Below are 22,120 nucleotides of genomic sequence, written 5' to 3'. Positions count from 1 at the left end.
ATTATGGGAAAAATATTGAATATGTGAATTCCAATGATTTCAACAAAAAGGAGGGGAAAAAAAAAGAATACAACAGTAATTTTACATCAACACTTCTGGAGACGTGAAAAGTAATTTTGGAGAACTTGGGGTGACCAATACTGAGATCTGGTTCGTTGTGTCTACCTACACTGGAAATTGAACAGGATGCTTCTGGTTCTGACTTTTGTGTGAAGTGTTACAGAACTTCCTATGTGTAAAATATGTGGGCAGATCTCTGCTACATTTCATAGGTGGGATGTACAAAAGTCAAAGAAAAGGTAAGATAATGTTGAGGGAATTCTGCATGAAATTCAGGTAAAATCCCCAGAATACCTGATGGACATCTAGAGCCTGCATTTAAGTCTTTCTGAAAACTTTTTGGCTATTCCAACTTGGTTAGCTAGACTGAAGCTGGAATGACTAACTGTTAATCTGTAGAACAGTGTTTTCATCTTCTGAAGGGACAGCTCCAGGCAGAGAGTTACCTCTTGCTGTTTTAAGTGTAGGTCTTGCAAGGCAATTCCTTCTTATCAGCACTTCCTCTTCTGTCTTCATGAATTCTGTAGCAATTGTGAGAGATAAAGCCAGACTACTGTAATAGATTTCTGACACATTTAGATAAAATACTACAGAAACCTGTCATGCAGACTTACTCACAGGTATGCTCTGATGGACAAAACCTTTTAGCTCTGGAGTGCAGCCATGAGTAGACCAGTTATGTTGATCAATATGGCCAAGGCTGAGATGTTGTTTCAGGGAGTCCTTGTATCTTCTCTTCGGGGCTCCTCTCTTGCGGCAGCCAGAGGCAAGTTCACCATAAAGCAGGATCTTAGGGAGGCGGTGGTCCTTCATCCTGGAGACGTGCCCTGCCCATCACAGCTGTGTTCTCATCAACATGGCTTCTATACTTGTGACTGCTGCTTGCTCTAGAACAGATGTATTGGTCACATAATCTACTCTGGCCTCCAATCGGGAGGCCTGGAGAAACACCATCTATAACGCAGCTGTCTCCTTTGAGAACACACGCAGGATCACTCTCGAGAAGAAAAGGCAACGCAGAAAGAATCGTGTTCTGCAGAATATACCATCTAAGGAGTCTTTCTACTGTGCCTTTTGCAATCGAATATGTCTATCTCATATTGGCCTCATAAGTCACCAACGTGCCTGTAACAAATGTGGTTAGAGCTTTCCCAAATCTTCGTTCGCGAAGCCCAGCCATGATGATGATGATGCAGCCATGAGGTAATACTGGTGAGAAGCATGCTTGAGTATGCTCAGATGTTTCTGTCTAAGGAGAATTTTCTTTCATATTGCAAGCACCGTAGAGTTCAGTGGTGTGGCTCAGCCAAGAGACTCATTTCTGAGCTAATGCTTTAATCTTGTTTCTGCCTGGCTTGCAGGAAAGAAAACAGAACCTTTGCTTCTGGATGTCTTTTTCAGATGCTCATCACCAGAAAGCACTGTGTGTTCCCATTTTGGGTGGTTGTGGTTATAATTGTTTGGGAATTTTTGAACAGTGCTTTTATTTTTTCTTGTGAGACAGTACAGTTTCATCAAACCTGAAACAACTAAAATTCAGTGTCTATAAAGTTTTGATCAAGTTCTAAGCACACTTCAAAATTTTCAGAACAAGTGTGATTGTTCTATTTTATAAAAGCTTTTTGGTTTGAAATGTCAACTACTTATAAAAAAGTAACAAATTTTAAATATTTTGAAGTTATACTAATAAAAAGTGATAATCTCAAACTTGTTTTTTGAAGTTATTCATTATGTTACATACTTAGGTAAAAAAATAATATTCAACTAGATTTATAAAATAATAATGAATATCCTCTAGTAATTTCCAGTTCACGGTGGCTAGGCTTCTGTTTATGTGTATCAGACTTTGTTTGTCCATTCAGAGGGAATTCTGCTATTGAAGCTTAGGCAGACGTTTATAATTGAATTTAAACAATCCATGTTTATTTCACTTACTAAACTAGGTTACTGAAAGTGTTTGTCATGAGGCAAAATGTTTCCTTAGTTAATTTTGCAATTTACTCTGAATCATTATCAAATTTTCTAAATCTGTTTTGAAGTACAGATGCCAAAACTAAGTTATGTGGTCTCATCAGTGCTCTGAATCTGTGATATTGCAGTAAACATCTCTAAACTGTTAAGACATCCTCTGGCAGGGGAAGATGGATTTGATATTTCTAGTACTTTCAAAATGGAAAGTAGCATGTATGCATGCAAACATCTTGGTTAACAATTCTCAAGTGATACTCTTAGTGACAAAATCACGTATGTAGGCTCTCTTAATGAGAAACAAAATCCCTTCAACTGCTTGTGGAGATGAAGAACGTATTTTGTCTGGTATGTAGAATATGTAGGAGTCAGGTAGCATTTTAAAAATGTTAGTTTTTTGTACTTGCAGACATTCAGTGCTGTGGGATGAAGTCTAAATATCAGTAGAATTTTCAGGCACATGGTGTGACTCTTGGGGATGGTCCTGTGCAGGGCTAAGAGTTGGACTCGATGATCCTTGTGAGTCCCTTCCAACTCAGCATATTCTGTGATTCTGTAATGCTGAGATTGGGTATTTCTCTAGTTTGAATGATGCTGACTGCTATGCCTTAAATAGTGTTACTGCTTTAGATCACTGGTGATGAGCTTTAAGATGCGTCTGTACATACACAGTGCAGTTCAAGTACAACTTGAAGCAGCTGCATTTGTTCAGCATTTGAAACTCTGTCAGATGAGACGTGTCAAATTTGATAGGCCAATGGCCATTCTAGCCCATCATAGCTTTTGGCTGCAGTTCTGTTAAGATACGTTTCATATGGTACATACTTTTAACTACTCTGTTTGATATAAGTGTGATGGGGTATCTGCTAATGAATTTTAAGTAGTTACCAGAAAATATTTAACCTAGGGAATTAATCGTGAGTTCCTCAGTGCAAGATTAAGCTAAAGAAACTGCTGAAAACAACTGGCTTAGTTATGAAGCCAGTTTACCTCCTGGTCTTTGCTTTCCTGGTAGTCCTTCCTGGAGAAGACCGTAATTCAGCTCTCATGCTAGGATGAAAACTGGACTTGTGGAAATTTTCTGTTAAATGTAAGCAAAGTTAGAATAAAAGAATAAAATAACTTATTTAAGTCGCCATGCTAGTGGGGTAGGGTAATTGATTAATTTCACAGAGTGTGTGATGTCCTTTGGATTTTACCATAAATTCCTTGCAATATGAAAATTCTTCTGTGGTCATGGGTCTCTTTTCAGTTAAAGGTGTGTTAAGTTGGTTTTAGTCTGCTGTCCTGAAATTCTGAACTCTTAATTCAGCTGACTTGATCTTTATTGTCTGCATGAAGTAAAAATGTGTGTTAGTAGATCTAAATGATACTTAACAAAAGTAAAACATGTAATGAAGGAACACAGGTAATAAAAAAAGTACATATCTGTTGGATGAAGTTGGAGCTTTGACCTGTTTTACTGTGTGACTAAATGCAGCTTTACTGTCTTGATTCGTCAGTACATATATAGTACTTCTCTCAGAGAACGTTACCCTAGAAAATGAGAAATGTTCACAAAGCACCTCGTGCTGTAAGAATTTGGGATTTTTCAGCATGTAACAGTAGCTAACCTATGATGTTAACTGCAGGATTTTGTTTGTATGAACTGGGAAATATCTTACGAGCCTGGTGCATATTTGTTGTATAATTACCTCTGAGGTGGTGGTCAAAAGTAATCCCAAGCCAACTACACTGAATTTTCCAAAGCTTAAGCATGATAGCCAGGTTTGTAGTTGTGGAGAAACAACAGCTTGGCACTGCTGCTTTTTTATCAAACTTGAGGACAAAAATAAAAGGGAACTCAAACCAGGAGACAACTGCCATCCTTTCTTTCCCTCCTAGCCTAAATACAAGATGTGTTTGGCAGCACTGAGAAGCTGTAATGGAGCTTTTCTGCACGAAGGAAGAATCTATATGCTGCAAGCAAGATATTTTTACTTCAGTCAAGGAATGGCCAAGGGAAATATACAGAACCACCTGCCAAATGTGAGTGAAAATGAGAAGGTTATATTGTGCCTGAAAGAGACACAGAAGAACAAAGACATAGTTTCTACTGGACTGCTGCCAGTAGGCAAAGGTCTGCATTTTAAGAGTTATCTTTAAAATTTTGACCTATCAGTTCATCCTGCTAGCTTATTAGGCCATTTCTCAAATCTTTTAATTGCTTTAGATGCTGAGAACTAGATACCTTTATGATTTTTTTTCCTGTTTACAGTTATAACAGTGATAGATCTGTGGTGGACCAAGCTTCTCTTGCACTTCTTAATTTTTTTGCTCAGTGAGATGCTTCACAACAGATGAGATGAGCCTTATTAGCCTAATACATAGGTCTACATGAATGCATTAATAACACACCGAATATTGTCTGTATTTCCTCAATGGCACAGTTGAAAATCTTCAAGGAATAGCACCTAAACCATTAAGCATGCTGTCCCAGATTTCATAGCCTCACAGTAGAATCTGTCAGAACATAGTTATAGTGTGTGAATAAGTGCCAAATGAGTAGTAATATTGTAGGGATCACAGCTGTTAAATTCTATAGAAAATAAGTCCTTGGATTTAACTCTTTCACAATGCTTACAATTAGTGATAAGCTTGAGAGGACTTTCCTATGCAGACCTGTCCAGAAGGCACCCTTCAGGGAAGAGAGTGTGTGTATGTGCGCGCGCGTGTGTGTGTATGGAAGTATACTGTACTACACAGAGTGTGAACTGCTGATTGAAAATGTATTTCTTACTGCAGCTGTTAGAAGTGGCATTACAGCCTGTGACAAACATTTGTAGTTTACCTCAAAGACAGCAGTTGCTTGTTGAAAAATTGTTCTCGGTGTAGTAAATTTCTTTTAGTTTGTTGAAGAAGAAATATTTATTCTTACATGATTTTACATTAAATTTGATACAGTCATATCTTCAGCAAATGAGATAAATTGCCTAAGCTGCCATTGGCTAGCCATTTCCACGTATGTGTTCTGGATAAAAGAAAGAAGAGAAGATTAGATTCTTATTGTTTGCAAAACCAAATTGAAAACTTCCACTTGATAATGTATTGGTTCAAAACAAACTCAAACATCCAAAGAAAGGATAAGTATGTTCTGAAAAGCTTTGCTTTAAAGGGATTTTCTTTGGAGTTTCGCTAGACTATTCTTGACCAATTCTATTTAGATATGGTAAGAGCTATTACAGCTTTGCACACAAATATTTTGATGTTTGTTCCAGTTCTATTCCATGAAAAAAAAATAGAAGCTTTGTACTCAAATCAGTCATCTACTCTTAATTGAATTCTTTTTTACTGGGGAAGAGGGTGAGCCAGGAAGAAAGAAATAAATAGTAAAGGCATGCATGATAGGGATATAATTGGAATTGAATACAATGATACCAACTGTGTCCATGTCTTACTGCTTTCATTTTCACGGCAATTTTAAAGAATTATATGGTCACGAAGACTATTTAGAAGAAGTGAGAAATACGAGAATTAGGCCAGCTACGGTATCTCAGAGGAGGAAGCTGGAGGAGCTTTCCTTGATCATAATTCTTATCTCCCATTCAGACAGAAAGTCAACATTGTTTGCCCATATCCTACAAACCAGTTGAAGTATACTTCCCACGCATTTCCCACATTTTTCTATCTATAGTACTCCATTATAGAAAATGCATTATTTGTATGACCAGATACGTGACTGACAGAGAAAGCTATTCACAGAATCGTAGAATGGTTTGCGTTGGAAGGGACCTTACAGATCATGTAGCTCCAACCCCCTTGCCGTGGGCAGGGACAGCTCCCACTAGACCAGGTAACCCAAAACCCCTTCCAGCCTCTTCTTGAACACCTCCGGGGATGGGGAGTCCATAAATTCTCTGGAAAACCTGTTGTAGTGCCTCACCACCCTCACAGTAGAGAATTTCTTTCTAATATATAATCTAAACCTACCCTTCTTCACCTTAAAGCCATTGCCCCTTTTCCTACCACTTGTGAAAAGTCCCTCTTGAACCTTCTTTAACCCCCCTTCAGGTACTGTAAGAGTGCTATAAGGTCTCCCCAAAGTCTTCTCTTCTCCCGGCTGAACAGCCCCAGTTCTCCCAGACTGTCTTCATAGGACAGATATTCCAGCCCTGTGATCAACTTAGTGGCCCTTCTCTGTACTTGTTCCAACAAGTACACATGTATTCCTTGTATTGAAAGCCCAAGAGTTGGACACAGTGCTCCAGGTGGGGTCTTCACCACCAGTAGAGCAAAGTAGAAGGTGAGAATGACCTGCTGGTCACTTTGTTTTTATTACAGTCCAGGATATGGTTGTCTTTCTGGGCTGCCAGGACATGTTTCCGGCATGTTGAGTTTATCATCCACAAACTCACCCAAGTCCTTCTGCTGCTCTTGATTTGTTTTCCACCTGGCCTGTACTTATGCTTGGGATTGTGCCGACCCAGCTACATGATCTTGCACTTGGCCTTCCTGAACTTCATGAGGTTCTCTTGGATCCATGCCTCAAGCCTGTCAAAGTGTCCCTCTGGGTGCTGTCCTTTCCCTTCAGCATGTCAACCTCATCACACAGCCTAGTGTTGTCAGCAAACTTGTTCACAGTGCGTTCAATCCCACTGTCCATGTCACCAACAAAGATGTTAAAATGTGCTGGTCGCAGTACTGACCCCTGAGGAACACTACTTGTCACTGTTGTCAACTTGGACATCATGTTGTTGACCACAACTCTTTGAGTGTGTCCATCCAACCAATTCCATATCCAGTGAGTGGTCTGGACCCCAGCAGCCCCCACGCCACATATGGCAGAGGTCCAGGGACACCAGCAGCCCCCACACCATGTGCGGCGGAGGTCTGGGGACACCGGCAGCCCCCGCACCACAGTGCGGAGGTCTGGGGACCCCGGCCCCTGGGTGCGGCCACGGTCAGCCCCCACCGTAGCCCCTGCGGGTGAAAGGAAAGAAAGAGAGGGAGCCTCGCTGGTGGGTAAAGTAGGAAATGAAAGACTTGCCCAAATCGTTCCAATAGGAATGAAACCTGTGTACCCCTATGTGGTTGCGAGCTACGTTGGCGATGGTACATGCCTTCAGTAGGGTCGCCCATGCCAGACAGTCAAAACCGTAGGGCCAGATACAATACATTCTCGGGCAGCATGAGCTTGTTAGCCTTCTGGCAGTCATCCTAGGAGAAGGACTAATCTAATCCCAAACCTGGGCAGATGGAGCTCGCTTAGCCCTGTAAGGCCATCCATCTAAGAGAAGGTCACTCTAATTAAACCTACGTCCTGAGGACCTCGCTGCCACCGTCCAAGCTTGCTCGGCCCTGGCAGATGAACCTTAGGATTAAAGGGTGGGTCCAGTTCCACACATACTGCATCTCACCTAAAAAATCCATTGCGCAGGCTTGAAAGCTTTACCCACATGCAAAAAGTCCTGTAGCGACGGGCGAGGGTCGAAACGGCAGGTGAAAGGTGCACTGGAAGCCACAGACCCAACCCTGCATGCAGGCGGTTCAGGATATTGGTCATTTGAGACTGACCGGAGATGACAGTCTCTTGAGGCAGCACCCTGAACGACCAAGCAGCCTTTTCAAGGACAGCGCTGCTTGCTCCACTCAGAGAGGGGCCTAGAAAAGGTGGCCTAAACAAAGCTCATCTCCACCTTCACCCGGTTGGTCAACCGCAGGCCAGCGGGCATCTTCCTCCAATGCGGTCGCACAAAGATCAAAAGACAAAGGCATGCACCTGCCTCCAAAGGTGTACCTAAACTAACTCTAGCATGTTGGAATATCAGAACCATGCTCTATTCTTTGGATAGCGGACGTCCTGACTGACGTTCTGCCCTAATTGCCCATGAACTGGCTCGTCTCACCATCGACATTGCTGCTCTCAGTGAAGTTCGCCTTCACGAGGAAGGCAGCCTCAGAGAACATGGTGCCGGTTACACACTCTTTTGGTCAGGTAAGCCCAGAACCAAAAAACATCTCTCAGGAGTTGGCTTCAAGATCAAAAACTCTATTGTTCCTAAACTCGAAAATCTACCAGTGGGTCACTGTGATCGCATTATCTCCCTACGCCTTCTACTACACAACAAGCAACACATTGTCCTCTTTAGTATATATACCCCAGCTCTCCAAGCCGACCCTGCTGAAAAAGATAAATTTTACACTGACCTGCGCCACCTTACCCAAAAGGTGCCTGCAGACAATAAGATCATTGTCCTTGGTGATTTCAACACCAGAGTAGCTAAGAATTTTGAAACCTGGAAAGGAATATTAGGCAAGCATGGTGTTGGAAACTGCAACAATAATGGTCGACTTCTGCTAGAATTCTGTGCGGAGCAACAGCTCACCATCATTAATACTGTCTTTAAGCAGAAAGATAGTCTGAAGACAACCTGGATGCACCCCAGATCTAAGCATTGTCACCTCATTGACTATGTCTTGGTGCGATGGAGAGATGTCCGTGATGTCCACCATACCTGCTTGATGCCCAGCGCAGAATCCCAAACAGACCATTGGCTTGTGCGCTGTAAACTCAACTTCAATCTCAAATTCAAACCTAAAAGGGGCAGTATCCCAAGGAGAAGACTCCAAGTTAACGATCTCCAATCAGCCACAGTAAGAGACAGATTCCAGGCAAACCTTCAAACTAGGCTCAAAAACCATTCCACAGATTCTACAGATTTCTCTCCTGAAAAAATTTGGCACCATATCCATTGCATCCTGCAATCCTCTGAAGAATCCTTAAGGTTCTTCCTCAAAAAGAACAAGGACTGGTTTGATGAAAACAATCAAGAGATCCAGGAATTGTTGAGGAAGAAGAGAACTGCCCACCAAGCACACCTTGCACTGCCATTCTGTCATGCAAGAAAAGCAGCCTTTCGTCTCGCATGCAGCAAACTCCAGCAGAAACTCCGTGACATCCAGAACAAGTGGTGGAACGATCTAGCTGAAAAAACTCAATTATGTGCAGATATGGGTGATCACAAAGGATTCTATGAGGCCCTGAAAACAGCATACAGGCCTACATACCAAGTCCAAAACCCTTTACTCAGAGCTGATGGTCAAACACTTCTAACAGACAAAACCTCCATTCTGAATCAATGGTCTGAACACTTTCAAACTCTTTTCAGTACCAACTGTGTAGTTCAAGACTCAGCAATTCAGTCCATCACACAGCAACCGGTGAAATACGAATTGGATACCGCCCCCACTTTAGGAGAAACCCTCAAGACCATACAGCAGGTGAAAATCCGCAAGGCAGCTGGGGTTGATGGAATTCCACTGGAAGTCTGGAAACATGGGGGCCTTGCACTCTATGCTAAATTTCATGAGTTTGTGGTACGCTGTTGGGAACTAGGTGAACTACCATCAGACCTTCATGATGCAATCATCATCACTTTGTACAAGAAAGGTATTAAATCAGACTGCTCAAATTACTGTAGTATTACTCTACTCTCCATTGCTGGCAAAATCCTGGCAAGAATACTCTTGAACAGACTAATACCCACTATAGCAGAAGGAATTCTACCCGAAAGCCGATGTGGTTTCAGAGCCAACAGGAGTACCACAGACATGGTATTTGTTCTCAGACAACTGCAAGAGAAGTGCAGGGAACAGAACAAAGGTCTCTATGTAACCTTTGTTGACCTCACCAAGGCTTTCGATACTGTGAGCAGAAAAGGTCTGTGGCAGATTTTGGAACATTTAAATTGTCCCCCCAAGTTCCTTAAAATGATCATCTCACTCCATGAGGATCAGCACGGCCAAGTCAGATATGGCAACGCACTTTCTGAGTCCTTTCTAATAAAGAATGGTGTGAAACAAGGCTGTGTTCTTGCACCAACCCTATTCACAATCTTTTTCAGCATGATACTCCAAAGGGCCACGACAGACCTCAATGATCAGGACGGTATCTACATTCGATATCGTACTGATGGAAGCCTTTTAAATGTAAGGCGACTGAAGGCCCACACTAAGACCTTAGACCATCTTGTCCGGGAGCTGTTTTATGCTGATGATGCCGCCCTTGTTGCCCACACAGAAGCAGCTCTGCAGCATTTAACATCCTGCTTTGCAGACGCTGCTGAGCTCCTTGGGCTGGAAGTCAGCTTAAAGAAGACTGAAGTTCTCTATCAGCTAGCACCTCAGGAAGTCTTCCTTCATCCCCATATCACCATTGGCCAATCAGAGCTCAAATCAGTCCAGCAGTTTAATTACCTAGGAAGCCTCGTCTCCTCAGATGGTAAGATTGACGGAGAGATAGACAACAGGTTAGCAAAGGCATGTAGTGCTTTTGGAAAACTCCATAAAAGAGTTTGGCGAAATAAACACTTGAAGAAAAGTACAAAGATCAGTGTTTACAGAGCCATAGTGTTGTCTACTCTCTTATATGGATCTGAATCATGGATCATCTACCGCCACCACCTGCGTCTCCTAGAATGCTTCCATCAACGCTGCCTTTGTACAATCCTAAACACCCACTGGTCAGATTATGTGACCAATCCATCTGTTCTAGAGCAAGCAGCAGTCACAAGTATTGAGGCCATGTTGATGAGAACACAGCTGCGATGGGCAGGGCACGTCTCCAGGATGAAGGACCACCGCCTCCCTAAGATCCTGCTTTATGGTGAACTTGCCTCTGGCTGCCGCAAGAGAGGAGCCCCGAAGAGAAGATACAAGGACTCCCTGAAACAACATCTCAGCCTTGGCCATATTGATCATCATAACTGGTCTACTCTGGCCTCCAATCAGGAGGTCTGGAGACACACCATCTGTAACGCTGCTGCTTCTTTTGAGAACGCACGCAGGATCACCCTTGAGGAGAAAAGACAACGCAGAAAGAATCGTGTCTTGCAGAATATACCACCTAAGGAGTCTTTCTGCTGTGCCTTTTGCAACCGGTCATGTCTGTCTCGTATTGGCCTCATTAGCCACCAATGCGCTTGCAACAAACGTGGGTAGAGCCCTTCCCAAATCTTCGTTCGTGAAGCCTAGCCATGGTGATGATGATGAGTGGTCCATCCGTCAAATCCATACGTGTCTATTTTAGAAACCATGATGTTTTGTTTGACAGTGTCAAATGCTTTGCACAGGTCCAGATAGGTAACAGCTGTTGCCATTTCTTTCTGCACCACTGCTATAACCCCACTAAAGGCCAATTCCTATTCACTATCTTATGTTCTGCTTACAAGTATACCTAAGTCAGGGAATGGATTTTTAAAAACTGAAATTAAGTAAACTTTAAATCACATGCCTTTAGACCAGTGAGCGGAGGAACGATATCTGTTGTGATGGCACTTAGTTTTCTTAAAGTCTTCACATTGATTTACAATATAATCTGAGCAGTTCTGTCATCTCCTCAGTGTAGCTAAGAAGTTGAAATCAATGATCTGATATTATGGTATCTTAATGAAGAAATACATTGGTCAAGTGGTCTCATATTTTTCAGGAAAAAAGAAATTAAATAGGGTGTGAAGGTATTAATTTGTCTGCAATTAAGATGGACAGTCAAAGCCTTGTCCCTCTTTCTTCTCTAGTTAGTCATAAATCCTCCAAAATGCCTGCTGAAATCTACATTTGTGTGTTTTCAAGCTGGGCTAAATGTGTAAACTAACTATTTTTTTTTCCCGAAGTATATCGAAAACAACTGTTAAAACACTGTAAATTTGAGGCAGGCTGGAATATAAGTGGATGAACATTCGAACAGCGTATTTCTTCTTCATATGAATGGTAGCAAGTCAATTTAAACAAAAATGTATAGTGCAAAGTGAGAGAATCTTGTTTTTAGAACTGCTGCTTGAACTGTCTCTAGCACAGAGAAATGAGAGGAATTAATGTCTCGGAGGACATATAATTCTTAGTGAACCTAGAGAAGTATTTGTTGGCAAAGTGTTTGTCTCACTATGGAATACAGTATTCAGCTTCCCTGGTTGGATGAGTGTGTTCTTCTCCAAATAAGGAAAAGAACAAGATGGTCTGCTCACTCGTCAGTTTCAGTTAAGCAGTGAAATTTTCAGGAATGAGATAAGTATTTTCATTAGAAATGCTAACACTATCTAAATTAAAAATGTAAAAAGTCTTACAAAGAATTTATATTCCCTAAGAGGGGAGAGAATTACCATTGATATGAAAATATATTTTAGATGCAGTTAAACAAGAGCAAAGTGGTATATGAAGTGATACACTACTCTTAAAAAGAGGTCTGTCACTAACAATCACTATATAGGCATGATAATTTTGGACAATATAAACAGAGTGGAAATCACCAGAGAGTTTTGTTCATACTTGGCTATAATGTGACTCCTACATAAGTGTATGATTAATACACAACAGTATTTCATAGTCCATCATTTACATGTTCTCTGTTTTGAGTAATTTCTTCTGTTTTGCCATCTTCATATGTCTTCTTTGACATACAGAAAGACAGACTTAAAACACTGATTTTTGTAAGTTCTTTTACATATGAAAACCCATTTGAAAAATATCAGTGTTTGAAAAATATCACTTCTTTCCATTGATAGTTCAAAGAATTTCAATTGATTTATCCAAAAGTTGCAATTTCTGCATTTGAAAATGTACAATAATTTTAAAGGGGAAAAACAAACAATGCTAATACTTGTTTTAACATAGAAGAAACAAGTTTATTTTACATTGCTTAACTTGATCACTTGAGCAAATGTAAGTATAAAGTACTCACCGTTACAGTGATGTTTTTCCCTTTGTGTCTTGACCCTAGGTTCCCTACAGAGCAAAAAATTGCCCTGAAAAGGCGTTTTATTTTTGATGGAAAATGTATATTTTTTTACACTTAATAACTGTAGATTTAACTAAAATATAGCATAAATGAAAATGTTTAAGGCTATGGGTTAATACCATGTGATTTCCCAGGATAATGAGTTCAGCAAATGCTTGATGAGGAAATGAAGAGTTAGGTATATGAGCACATAACTTTAACTCTGTTTTCTTGGAACTGGCAGAAGCCACTGGAAATTATCTGTAAGTGCTCCTGGTGTATTCATTATGTTCTTGTGTCATCCTAATGTAACTGTGTTTTTCCAAAGTGAGGAACATGCTGTGGTGCAGTTTGTAGTCCCACATTGGAAGCTATCTGTACTTTTAGTTGGCCAGCAGTTGCAAAGTGTTCTTGTGGGTGATGCCTGTACATCCTCATTCTGCCTGACCACTCTGCATGTCCAGGCAAAGATACAGATTGCTCTCAGTAAGTCTTAAGTTATCTGCTAATACATGTTGCTAATGCCTTAGCAGTATATGCTCTCAAAACAGTGCATAGCATTTTTATATACCCACCTTTGTCACATCAGACATAAATAGGAATGGCACAAGCATAAAACCTTGCAGCAATCCCTTGTGTGTGTGCGCACGCATGCCTGCTTTTACAGGTTTTTCTAAGGAGTACTATTTGTATGAAGAATGTCTGTTAGATTGTGGTGTCATACTCTGCCGACAGTTTTGGTTTGGAAGGCACTTGGAATAACAAAAGAGAAAAGCACTTGTGGTAACATAAGGTCATCTGAAGTATGAGACTTTCATCTTCAGTTTTTAGAATAATCAAAAAGTATGGACAGCTTGAAATACCTAGCATAATGAGCCTTAGTGCAACTAAAGACAGTTTTTCATTTCAGAAACAGAGGTGTCTGAAAGGAAAGTAGTAGAAAAGATTTTCAGGGAACTGGTTCATCATATTAATTATGATTTTTTTCCCGGCTGAGTCAGAAAGCCCAATTTGAAAGGGAGCTTCTGGGAAAGATGGATGCCTTTATTCATCATAGTGTGTCATCACCTTCGTCTTACCTCTTCCTTTGTGTAACTTTAACTGAGAGCTTTGTATCCGTAACTGGGAGCTGTGATGTACATAAAGATGTCCTTTAACAATTCCTCATTTCCTTATGCTTGAGGTATGTCCATCCTAGTACTTCTAAACTCTCCATACAGACTGGGGTCTGGCATTCTCTGTGTGTTGTCTCTGATGGTTGGCAGGAGAACGAATGACATGCAGCCAAGTACATGTAGCGAGAAATAGTGGAGGAGCTCAGGAAATCTCAACTCCTTTTGTCCTTGCTTCTAGTAATTACAAGGAGTAAGGTGAAGTGAATAAAGAGTGGGAGCAAGAGAAAGGTAAGAAAGCCACGTGTGAGGGGTAGAAATGTTTCAAAATCTGGGCTTCTGTGGTTTTAGTTACGTCTGCAGAGGAAAATGCGTGAGGAGAAGGGCACTTGGGATAGTGATAAATTGCTGCTGTGACTGTAAGATGGGACAAAACATGTTCAATAAGTCACTCTTGTCGGAAGATTTTGAAAGAGTATACCTTTGGCTATTATGTGCACAGGAATTGGTTTGTAATGCTTGTACCTGCCTGAGAGAGGAATTTTTACTTTGTTGTTGTAGCTTTTGGTTTTATGCTTTGGAGAAGCAAATGTTCTGCAGTGTAACCGTCAAATGAGGTATTACAGATAGAGCAAAATGACCAACCACTTCTGTTACAGTATCTCCTCGGTTTTGTTTGTTTAGGTTTGTTTTGTTTTGATTATAAAATAGTTTTAATTCCCCCCCAAAAAAAATTTTTCTTTTTCTTTTTAAAAATAAAATTAGAAACATATTGTATACAAGCACCACATTCATGGTCAGCATCTGGAAAAATGCCCTTTTCCATTGTATGCTTGGCAAACCATAGGAAAAAAGTGAAAATAACTATACTGATCTCCATTTTCTTGGGACTGTGCAGCTGGATACAAAACTTCACTTTCCTAAAGGAGAAGAGTGAACTGGCTGCCCCATTCTTTACAAGAGGCAGATCTGTGAATACTTGTTTCATTGCAGACAGTTTAACTCATCACAAGTCAATCTCAATGTACTCCATGGGCTTACAAGCCCTTTGTGAATTTGTTACTTTCAAGAAATTTCAGATGAAGTTTTGGATGATAACTGGGTTTGATTTGTTTGGTGATTGTGTTATGCTACCACGTATTATATAATTTTTATTTAAAAAACCAAAATAACCCAACCCTTTTCTTGGGGAATAGTAATTTTGGTGCAATAAAAATCTAACTGAAAGATTTACAGTATTGTTTTTCATCCATCCCTAGTGAAGACTTTCACATGAATGCTCTTATTCAGCATAAGAAAAACAGGTGAATTAACTCAGTGATTCCTGATCGGTACAAAGGCACTAATATTTGCCCTCTGGGAACAATTGTCATTTATAGACTACTTCCATCTACCCTTTCTGTGTATGTGAGCAGTCATACTACTTGTCCCTCTGAATGTAAGGAGACACTTTACTGTGAGGGTGACTGAGAACTGGAGAGATTGTGAAGACACTTTGCCTGAGATATGCAAAAACCATCTGGGCATGTCCCTGACCAACAAGCTATAGGTGACAGGGTGTAATGGGTTTATTACTCTCCCTGAGAAGGAAATGGAAATAGGATAAGTCATTTGATGTGTATTTTACCAGTAAGGTATTCCATACCATGTTATGTCATCTCAGATATAAAATAGATGGGAAGAAAGCAAGTGGTCCCTTCTTTCTGGGTAGCTGAGCGGAGCGGTCGGGCAGTTCCTTCAAGGGAGAAGAGCGTTGGTTGTGGGGAAGTATCTTTATTTTTAGTTCTTCTCTGCACATATAGTGTTTATAACATCTTCCCTCTTTTTGTAAATATAAACACCTTTTCTTAGCAGCTTCGATTCCTTAGTTTGTTTTTCTTCCCTTCTTTTCCCCCCTTCCCCCCTCCCCTTCCCTCCAGAGGGACTGGGCACAGGCCCAGTAGATACCTGGTGTTCAGCCAAAGTAAACGATAACACAAGGGTATTGGAGGAGGCGTTTTCTGGAGGACCCTTCAAACCTCTGTCACTATGTGATTCTGTGATATCAACCAAACATTCTGTATCCACATATTTGGATAGAAAGTGGAGTTCTCGCTAAAACTCCAACAGGTTTCAGATGCAGTATTATTTCTTCATCTCAAGCTATTTTACAATGAAGAAAAAATTTGTTAAACTGATTTTGAGCCTGTGGTTCCTAAGAACTGTAGAAAACTCTCTTAAAAGAACATGACAACATATTTTGAAAAGCAACGACTTCATCTATTAATGCCTTCCCAAAAGAAATCCATGAGGTCAGCTAACAGCCAATTTAATTCATTACATAACAGATTTAATTGCCCACCCTCAGAAAGCCCCAGTATGCTCCTCCATTTTAAAATACCCTAATAAAAATAAAAATTAAAACCAAACTCCATAGACCCCTAGAAGTATAGATTAGAAAACAAGCCATCTTTATTTTGCCAACTGACATCTGTCTTTTCTCCTTTTATTACACATTATGTATACAAACTTGGAATAATTTAGAATGATCTAAGTTTCCCTTGCATCAGTTCAGAGTACTAAGTGAACAATTCTCTAAAGGAAGCCCGAACCAAACATCTGCAAACTGTTGCAAAAATAGCCTTCACTAGAAAGTGCTCTAAGAAATTTACTTTAAAAAATGCTTGTAATTTGCATGGGCTGTGTTTTAGCTACCTGAAAGACACAAAGACTGTACAGCTCCAATCAATTCCAAACCAGTAGTGCAGTCAGAATTACAATGCTGCACAGAAATCTATTTTTGAAGACCAGCACCTAATTAAAAGCCGTTCTGAAAATCTGGTTTGCTTTATTTATTCAGGCTGAATAGTACCATTGATGAGATTACTTGTGGGAGGAAAAAATGGACATGAATAAAGGCAAAAGAGTTTGGCTGTACCATTAGGAGGACTTTATAATCCTCAGTTCTCTATTTCTTACTTGTATGTTTTAATAAAGGTGTAAACATCTCTGACTCCTGAAAGCAAGCTGGAGTAAGTCAGTCTCTGTTAGTAGAGAAGCTGAATGAGTCTCGATAACAACTCAGTAGACAGGTAATGCAGTATAGCTGTTTGCAACACAGGATCCTAGACAAGTACACCATTTCCAACTATCACCTAAATCTTCTTATACTAATTTTTTTTTAATGCCACAGGCATACAATCTTTGGTTTACTTCAAAGTATTCCATTCTATCTCTCTAGTCTTTGTTCTCTGAAATATGGAAGTCCCTTCTTGCCGATCCAATTCCTTTTATTTCAGTTTCTATACTAGAGGATTTGCTGTACAACAGTAAACTGTCTTTCTATTTTAAACCTGTATAATCCTGTTCCAAACTCTGTAAATGTTAACTGGGAATGAAGGATGACCTTTAAATGGCAGCCACTGAAAGAGAGTTGTTCTAAAAGTAACTTTGAGCCCTTGGAGAAGATCATTACAAAAATCAAACCCAACATTCAGGTGAAACTGGACATGAGCAAAGGGCATAGAAACATGTATCCAGAGACAACCTGACTTATCAGCGTTGTCAACAGAATTGTTACTCACCTGGGGATAACTTTCTATTGTAAAAGGGGGATTCACAGCAGAAACATTTTGAAGTAATCACAAGAGCAGGAAATGTTTAATGAGCAATAGTCAAGACAGTTATGCTACCTCCACATTTGGTTTAGATACCCAAAGCTCTTTTTTTTAGTCCAGATGTGTGGTTTATATATGCTTACCAATCAAGAAATAGAAAATATTCTAAGAATAAGCTGAGGAAAACCTCAAATTTTTTTCTGCTTTTCCAAAAGATTTTTTTCTAAACTGTAATGGGATTATGGGCATGCAGAGATATTTGAATTTCACTGCTCATCTCCTAGGATGGTAAGGGGATGTAAGGTGATGTTTCAACGACCTGGGTTCAATTTCCAGCCTTGAAGCTCAAAACACAAAATGTGGCACTAGTCCATCCTTAGAGTGCTTCAGCATGAGACTCTCTGCCCTCCTGGTTTTCTGTTGGTATAGAGAATACTAAAACTGTGTTACAGTAAATTAAGCCATTCTTGTTTATTTCAAAAGAATTTATCCTCAGAGGACACTGGTCATATAAAATTAACGTGGAGGAACTGTTACATGTTTAACTTGCTCAACTAATGTTTCAACAATATGCTAGGAAATCACTTCTCTGCAGCAAATTTCAGTTCTATAGGAGCTCCCATTTCACAGATGAAAATTAGCACCAAGGATGCTGCCTCTCCCTCCAGACTGATGACAGAAACAGAAAGGAGGAAAATACAACCTTGGCTTTCATCTTTAAAGGCCTACATGGCTAAAGTACGCAGCAGACAAGACAAACTTTTCCTTTAACCTATTCTTTTTAAATGCACAAGTCACAGAGGATAGAATCCAATAACTGAGCTCCAGAAATAAAAGCACCAGGTTACTGCTACTAGAAGAGTAGTTTGTTTGTGCCTATTACCTCTTATCAGAAATGGATGAATGAGACTGCACACACAGAATTCAATTTTGGGATTTCTTCAGAGACTTCTCTCCATGTTCCCCTTTATTAGCCTTTTTTGGTAAAAAGTATCTGGTGTTGCTATTCAGTTGATTAGAATTCCCAGAATTTTTTGCAAACCCAGTGTTTTGACTCCATACGCTCGTTCTCCCATCCTGTGACTGTTTTCAGTCACGTATCATGCATACTTTTTAAGTAGCTTTCTGCTTTGAGAACACAGCATTCTTTGTCAAAACATCAGCCCCGAGGCCAAAGGCATTCCCTTTTGGTCCTAATCAACCGAACAGCAGGTGCAGCTGGCGTAGCTTGTTACCACACTTCTTGACCTGTAGATGAGCACCACTGAAAGAAGCCTGGCTCCACCCATAAGTCTCTAGACTGAACAATCCCAGCTCTCTTTTGTGTTGAAGAACCCAAAACAACACATGGGGCTGCAGGGGTGGCCTCTCGAGTGCTGAGTAGAAATAATCCTCTCATTTCCAGAAGTCATTTGACAAGATCCCTTACCACTGACTATTTGACTGTTAAAGAAAACAGATCTTAAAGAGGCAGGTGAAAAATAAATAAAACAAGGCCCAGAATAAAGTTTTCAGAGTATAGCAATCTCACCCATACAGTTTTTCAGGGACTCTGCAACTCTGCAAGTGCAGGCAGTCCAGTAGATTTACCGGTGTTCTGGAAAAGAAGTGTGTATCATTAGGTAAGCATGTATGTTGGCTATAGTGTTTGTTTCAAGTAGGAGCAGATATGAAGAACTGTATTAAAACACTGTATTAAACAGAAAGACAGGGCAATAAAATGGCAAATGAAGTTGAATATGTGTAAATGTGAAGTGACATTTTATGGGAGAAAGAAGGTATCTTAGCACAGAGTCTGTAATTTTGTAAGTGAAAAAGCATAATCCAGGAATAATAATTGAAATAGGAGGTTCTATGGAAATGGTAATACCTTGTAACAGTCAAACTGTGCTGTTATTTTTGCCATAAGGCAAAGTATAGGGACAAAAATAGAGAGTATTACTATTGCTGTGTGTAATACTGTGATGCATGTTATTTTGATTGATACGCAGAGTACTGATGTAACCAATCTCAGAAAAAAAACCAGCAACTGAAAAAGCTTCAGGGAAAGATGACAAGAGTAATCAAAAGTATGGCTTCCTTCCCATGAAGAATGAATAGCATAAATCTGTATCTATAAGACCACCAGTTACAAAAAGAAGATATATAGAAAATGATTTCTCCTTTTTCCATCCAGTACAAGAACAAGGGGGCAACAGATAAATCTGGTCTATGGCAAGGCAATCCAAAGAACATTGTTCTTCACTCATTGTGTAACACAGCTATGGAGTTCCTTGTTGCAAACTGTTGTGAACACTAAAATTTTATGTAGATTGTAGGACAACTGGATATTCTAATGGAAAAAATGTCTAGTAAAGGCTATCTAAAAATAACTTTTGAAAATGTCATTTTTGGACAAGGAGGTTCTTTCAGTGCAAATTGTTGAAATCTGTGACAATATTGTAGGGAAAAGCTGTGGGTTTACATTCCTCTAGGGACATGCAATGTTGCATATAGGGTAGGGGTCAATGGAAGTGTGATTTTACTGGGTACAGTTGTCCTCATGATTCTGTTATCTTTGTATATTTTATAAGCCAAAGTAACAGTCCACTGGACTATTGGGTAAAATTAATACCTGCCAATATTTGAAGTTCAAGGAAGTGAGCTTTAAGCTGGTGTCTCCATAGAAGATAGTTCAAACAGCTAGAGTTTTGCAGAGAAGGTTTATGCACAGCTAAAATGTTCTGTAGTGGAAAATTGGTCTTCATTGCTTGTCTTTGGCAAGAACAGCTATCTGCTGCTGAAGTTCTATAGTCAGAACTCAAGAGGCTCCTGCAACTACATATGAACTTTTTGGGTTGAGCATGGGAATGTTTAGGATTAGCAGAGTTAAAAGGTGAAATAAATTTGTAGAGCTCAGAGTGGTAATAGACCTAAAGCAGCAGTTTTAATGTCCTGGCATCAGCTCTCTACATCTCTGCATCAGGAGTAATTTCTTCTGTGTCTACTTTGTTACAAATTGTTATGACATTAACAGTCTTAAATGTGAATTTAACAAAAAGTAGTCAGGTTCTGGGAAATGTGTAGTGTATTTTTTGTGCAAAATTTTAAAATCAATTATACGTTTTCTTTAAAAAGAAGCAAATTCTTTCCAGATTGATATATGAAGCCAGTACCAGGAAAAATTTACTTCTGAATTTGAAATCAGAGTTGGTAATGGAGCATCCTGGGACTTTAGCTGTAACTTTCCACAAGGTCCATCAAAATAAAAATACTGGATGCTATACATAACTGATATAATCAGTTATTTATAACCACTCATAACTACTCATTGATTTCCAAATATGCAACAGACTCTGTGGAAACAATAGTGGTTGGATACTATATTTTAGGGAGCAAAAGACTTTATCTTGAAATTACAGATATTGTTCCTGTCAGCATACTAGCTAGAAACAAATTATAAAGAAAAGTATAAATTAAAAGTTTATTTTTGCAGTATCTGAGCAGAAAGGAATGCATGATGTATAAGGAAAATACAGACAGCAACCACTGTAAAACAGTTTAAATTATTTCTAGTTTTTGCTATCTAGGTACCTTCATTTATATAAAAATTATGACTTTAGAATAAAGAGGGAAAGAAATAAAGAAAATGTCAAGAAATGAAAAAATTTGTGCTTAAGAAAATAATAGTTGAACAGACCTTTAGACTTAATAGTCTTATAGTCTTGACTGGTCCTATCCCTTTACTATTTGCCCTGATTGGTGGGAACATTTTCCAGTCTGTCAGTTGTTCAGCCAGAAACTAAAAATATAGAAACTCACCCTGCTATTTTTATTCTTCTAAACTATGCATAATTCCTTTCAGATCACTCCTCAAATATATCAATAACATCCATCATGTGCTTATAATCAGTCCTTTCCATCACGCGTGTGGTGTATCGTTTTTAAGTAAGCCAGGCTGCTATACAGTAGTTTGTCATGTGGAGCCTTTGTAACCCAGCCTCATCCTAGTTGTCATCTGGTCTCTTCTAGGCCACAGAGTGAAAAGGTTAACCCTACCAGCTGCATGCCATGGTAAGACAATAAACACTTGTCACCTCAGCAAAGGGTCACCTCTACTGCTTTGAGAGTGGATCGTTCAAGGTCTCTGGTCTTCAACTCATTACTGGACATTTCAGGGGCATACTCAGGGCAAGAGTGATGAAAAATTGTAGTTGTTGGGTGGCTGAATTTTACTGCAGTAATGAACTAAATTAAACATTTAGTATGAGTAGTATTCATTGGGATTTGGTGCTAACCCTTTGCTCTAGAATATGCAATTGGAAAAAAAAAAGACAAAATGTGAAGGCAGTGAAGAGGCCTGCACTTTTGAATTTGTTTTGCTGAGTTACACCAAACACACCAGGAAAAGCTGCTTGTTTAAGTGATTAGGAGACAGCAGCTGGAACAGCTACTCAGTGAAGATCTTGCTAGTTGAACATAGTAACACCAGTTTTTGTTTGGAAACTAGTTATAATTTAACCTGCTTACATAAAGTATGTTATAATCTACATACAAAATATATTTAATATTAATATAAATATATTAAAATATAATTCCAATGTATTATATTATAAACAATATGTTAGTATAAATATGTTGGGAATATTTAAATT

At 39.5% G+C, this 22,120-nt stretch overlaps 1 protein-coding gene across 1 annotated transcript in view; it reads left to right on the top strand.

Moving 5' to 3' along the window:
- ADAMTSL1 (ADAMTS like 1) overlaps positions 1-22,120 on the top strand; it is a 387,380-nt gene that overhangs the window by 2,911 nt on the left and 362,349 nt on the right. The window contains exon 2 of the mRNA XM_039385969.1: positions 3,913-4,056. Coding sequence (XP_039241903.1) covers positions 3,953-4,056 — 104 coding nt within the window. The 5' untranslated portion in view covers positions 3,913-3,952. The remainder of the gene's footprint in view (positions 1-3,912; positions 4,057-22,120) is intronic.

Source organism: Pipra filicauda, unplaced genomic scaffold (assembly GCF_003945595.2).
Source record: "Pipra filicauda isolate LSUMZ 115617 unplaced genomic scaffold, ASM394559v2 scaffold455_size529941_pilon, whole genome shotgun sequence".
Taxonomy (NCBI): domain Eukaryota; kingdom Metazoa; phylum Chordata; class Aves; order Passeriformes; family Pipridae; genus Pipra; species Pipra filicauda.
The sequence above is the reverse complement of the archived record's forward strand: the minus strand, read 5'-3'. Positions and strand labels throughout refer to the sequence as shown.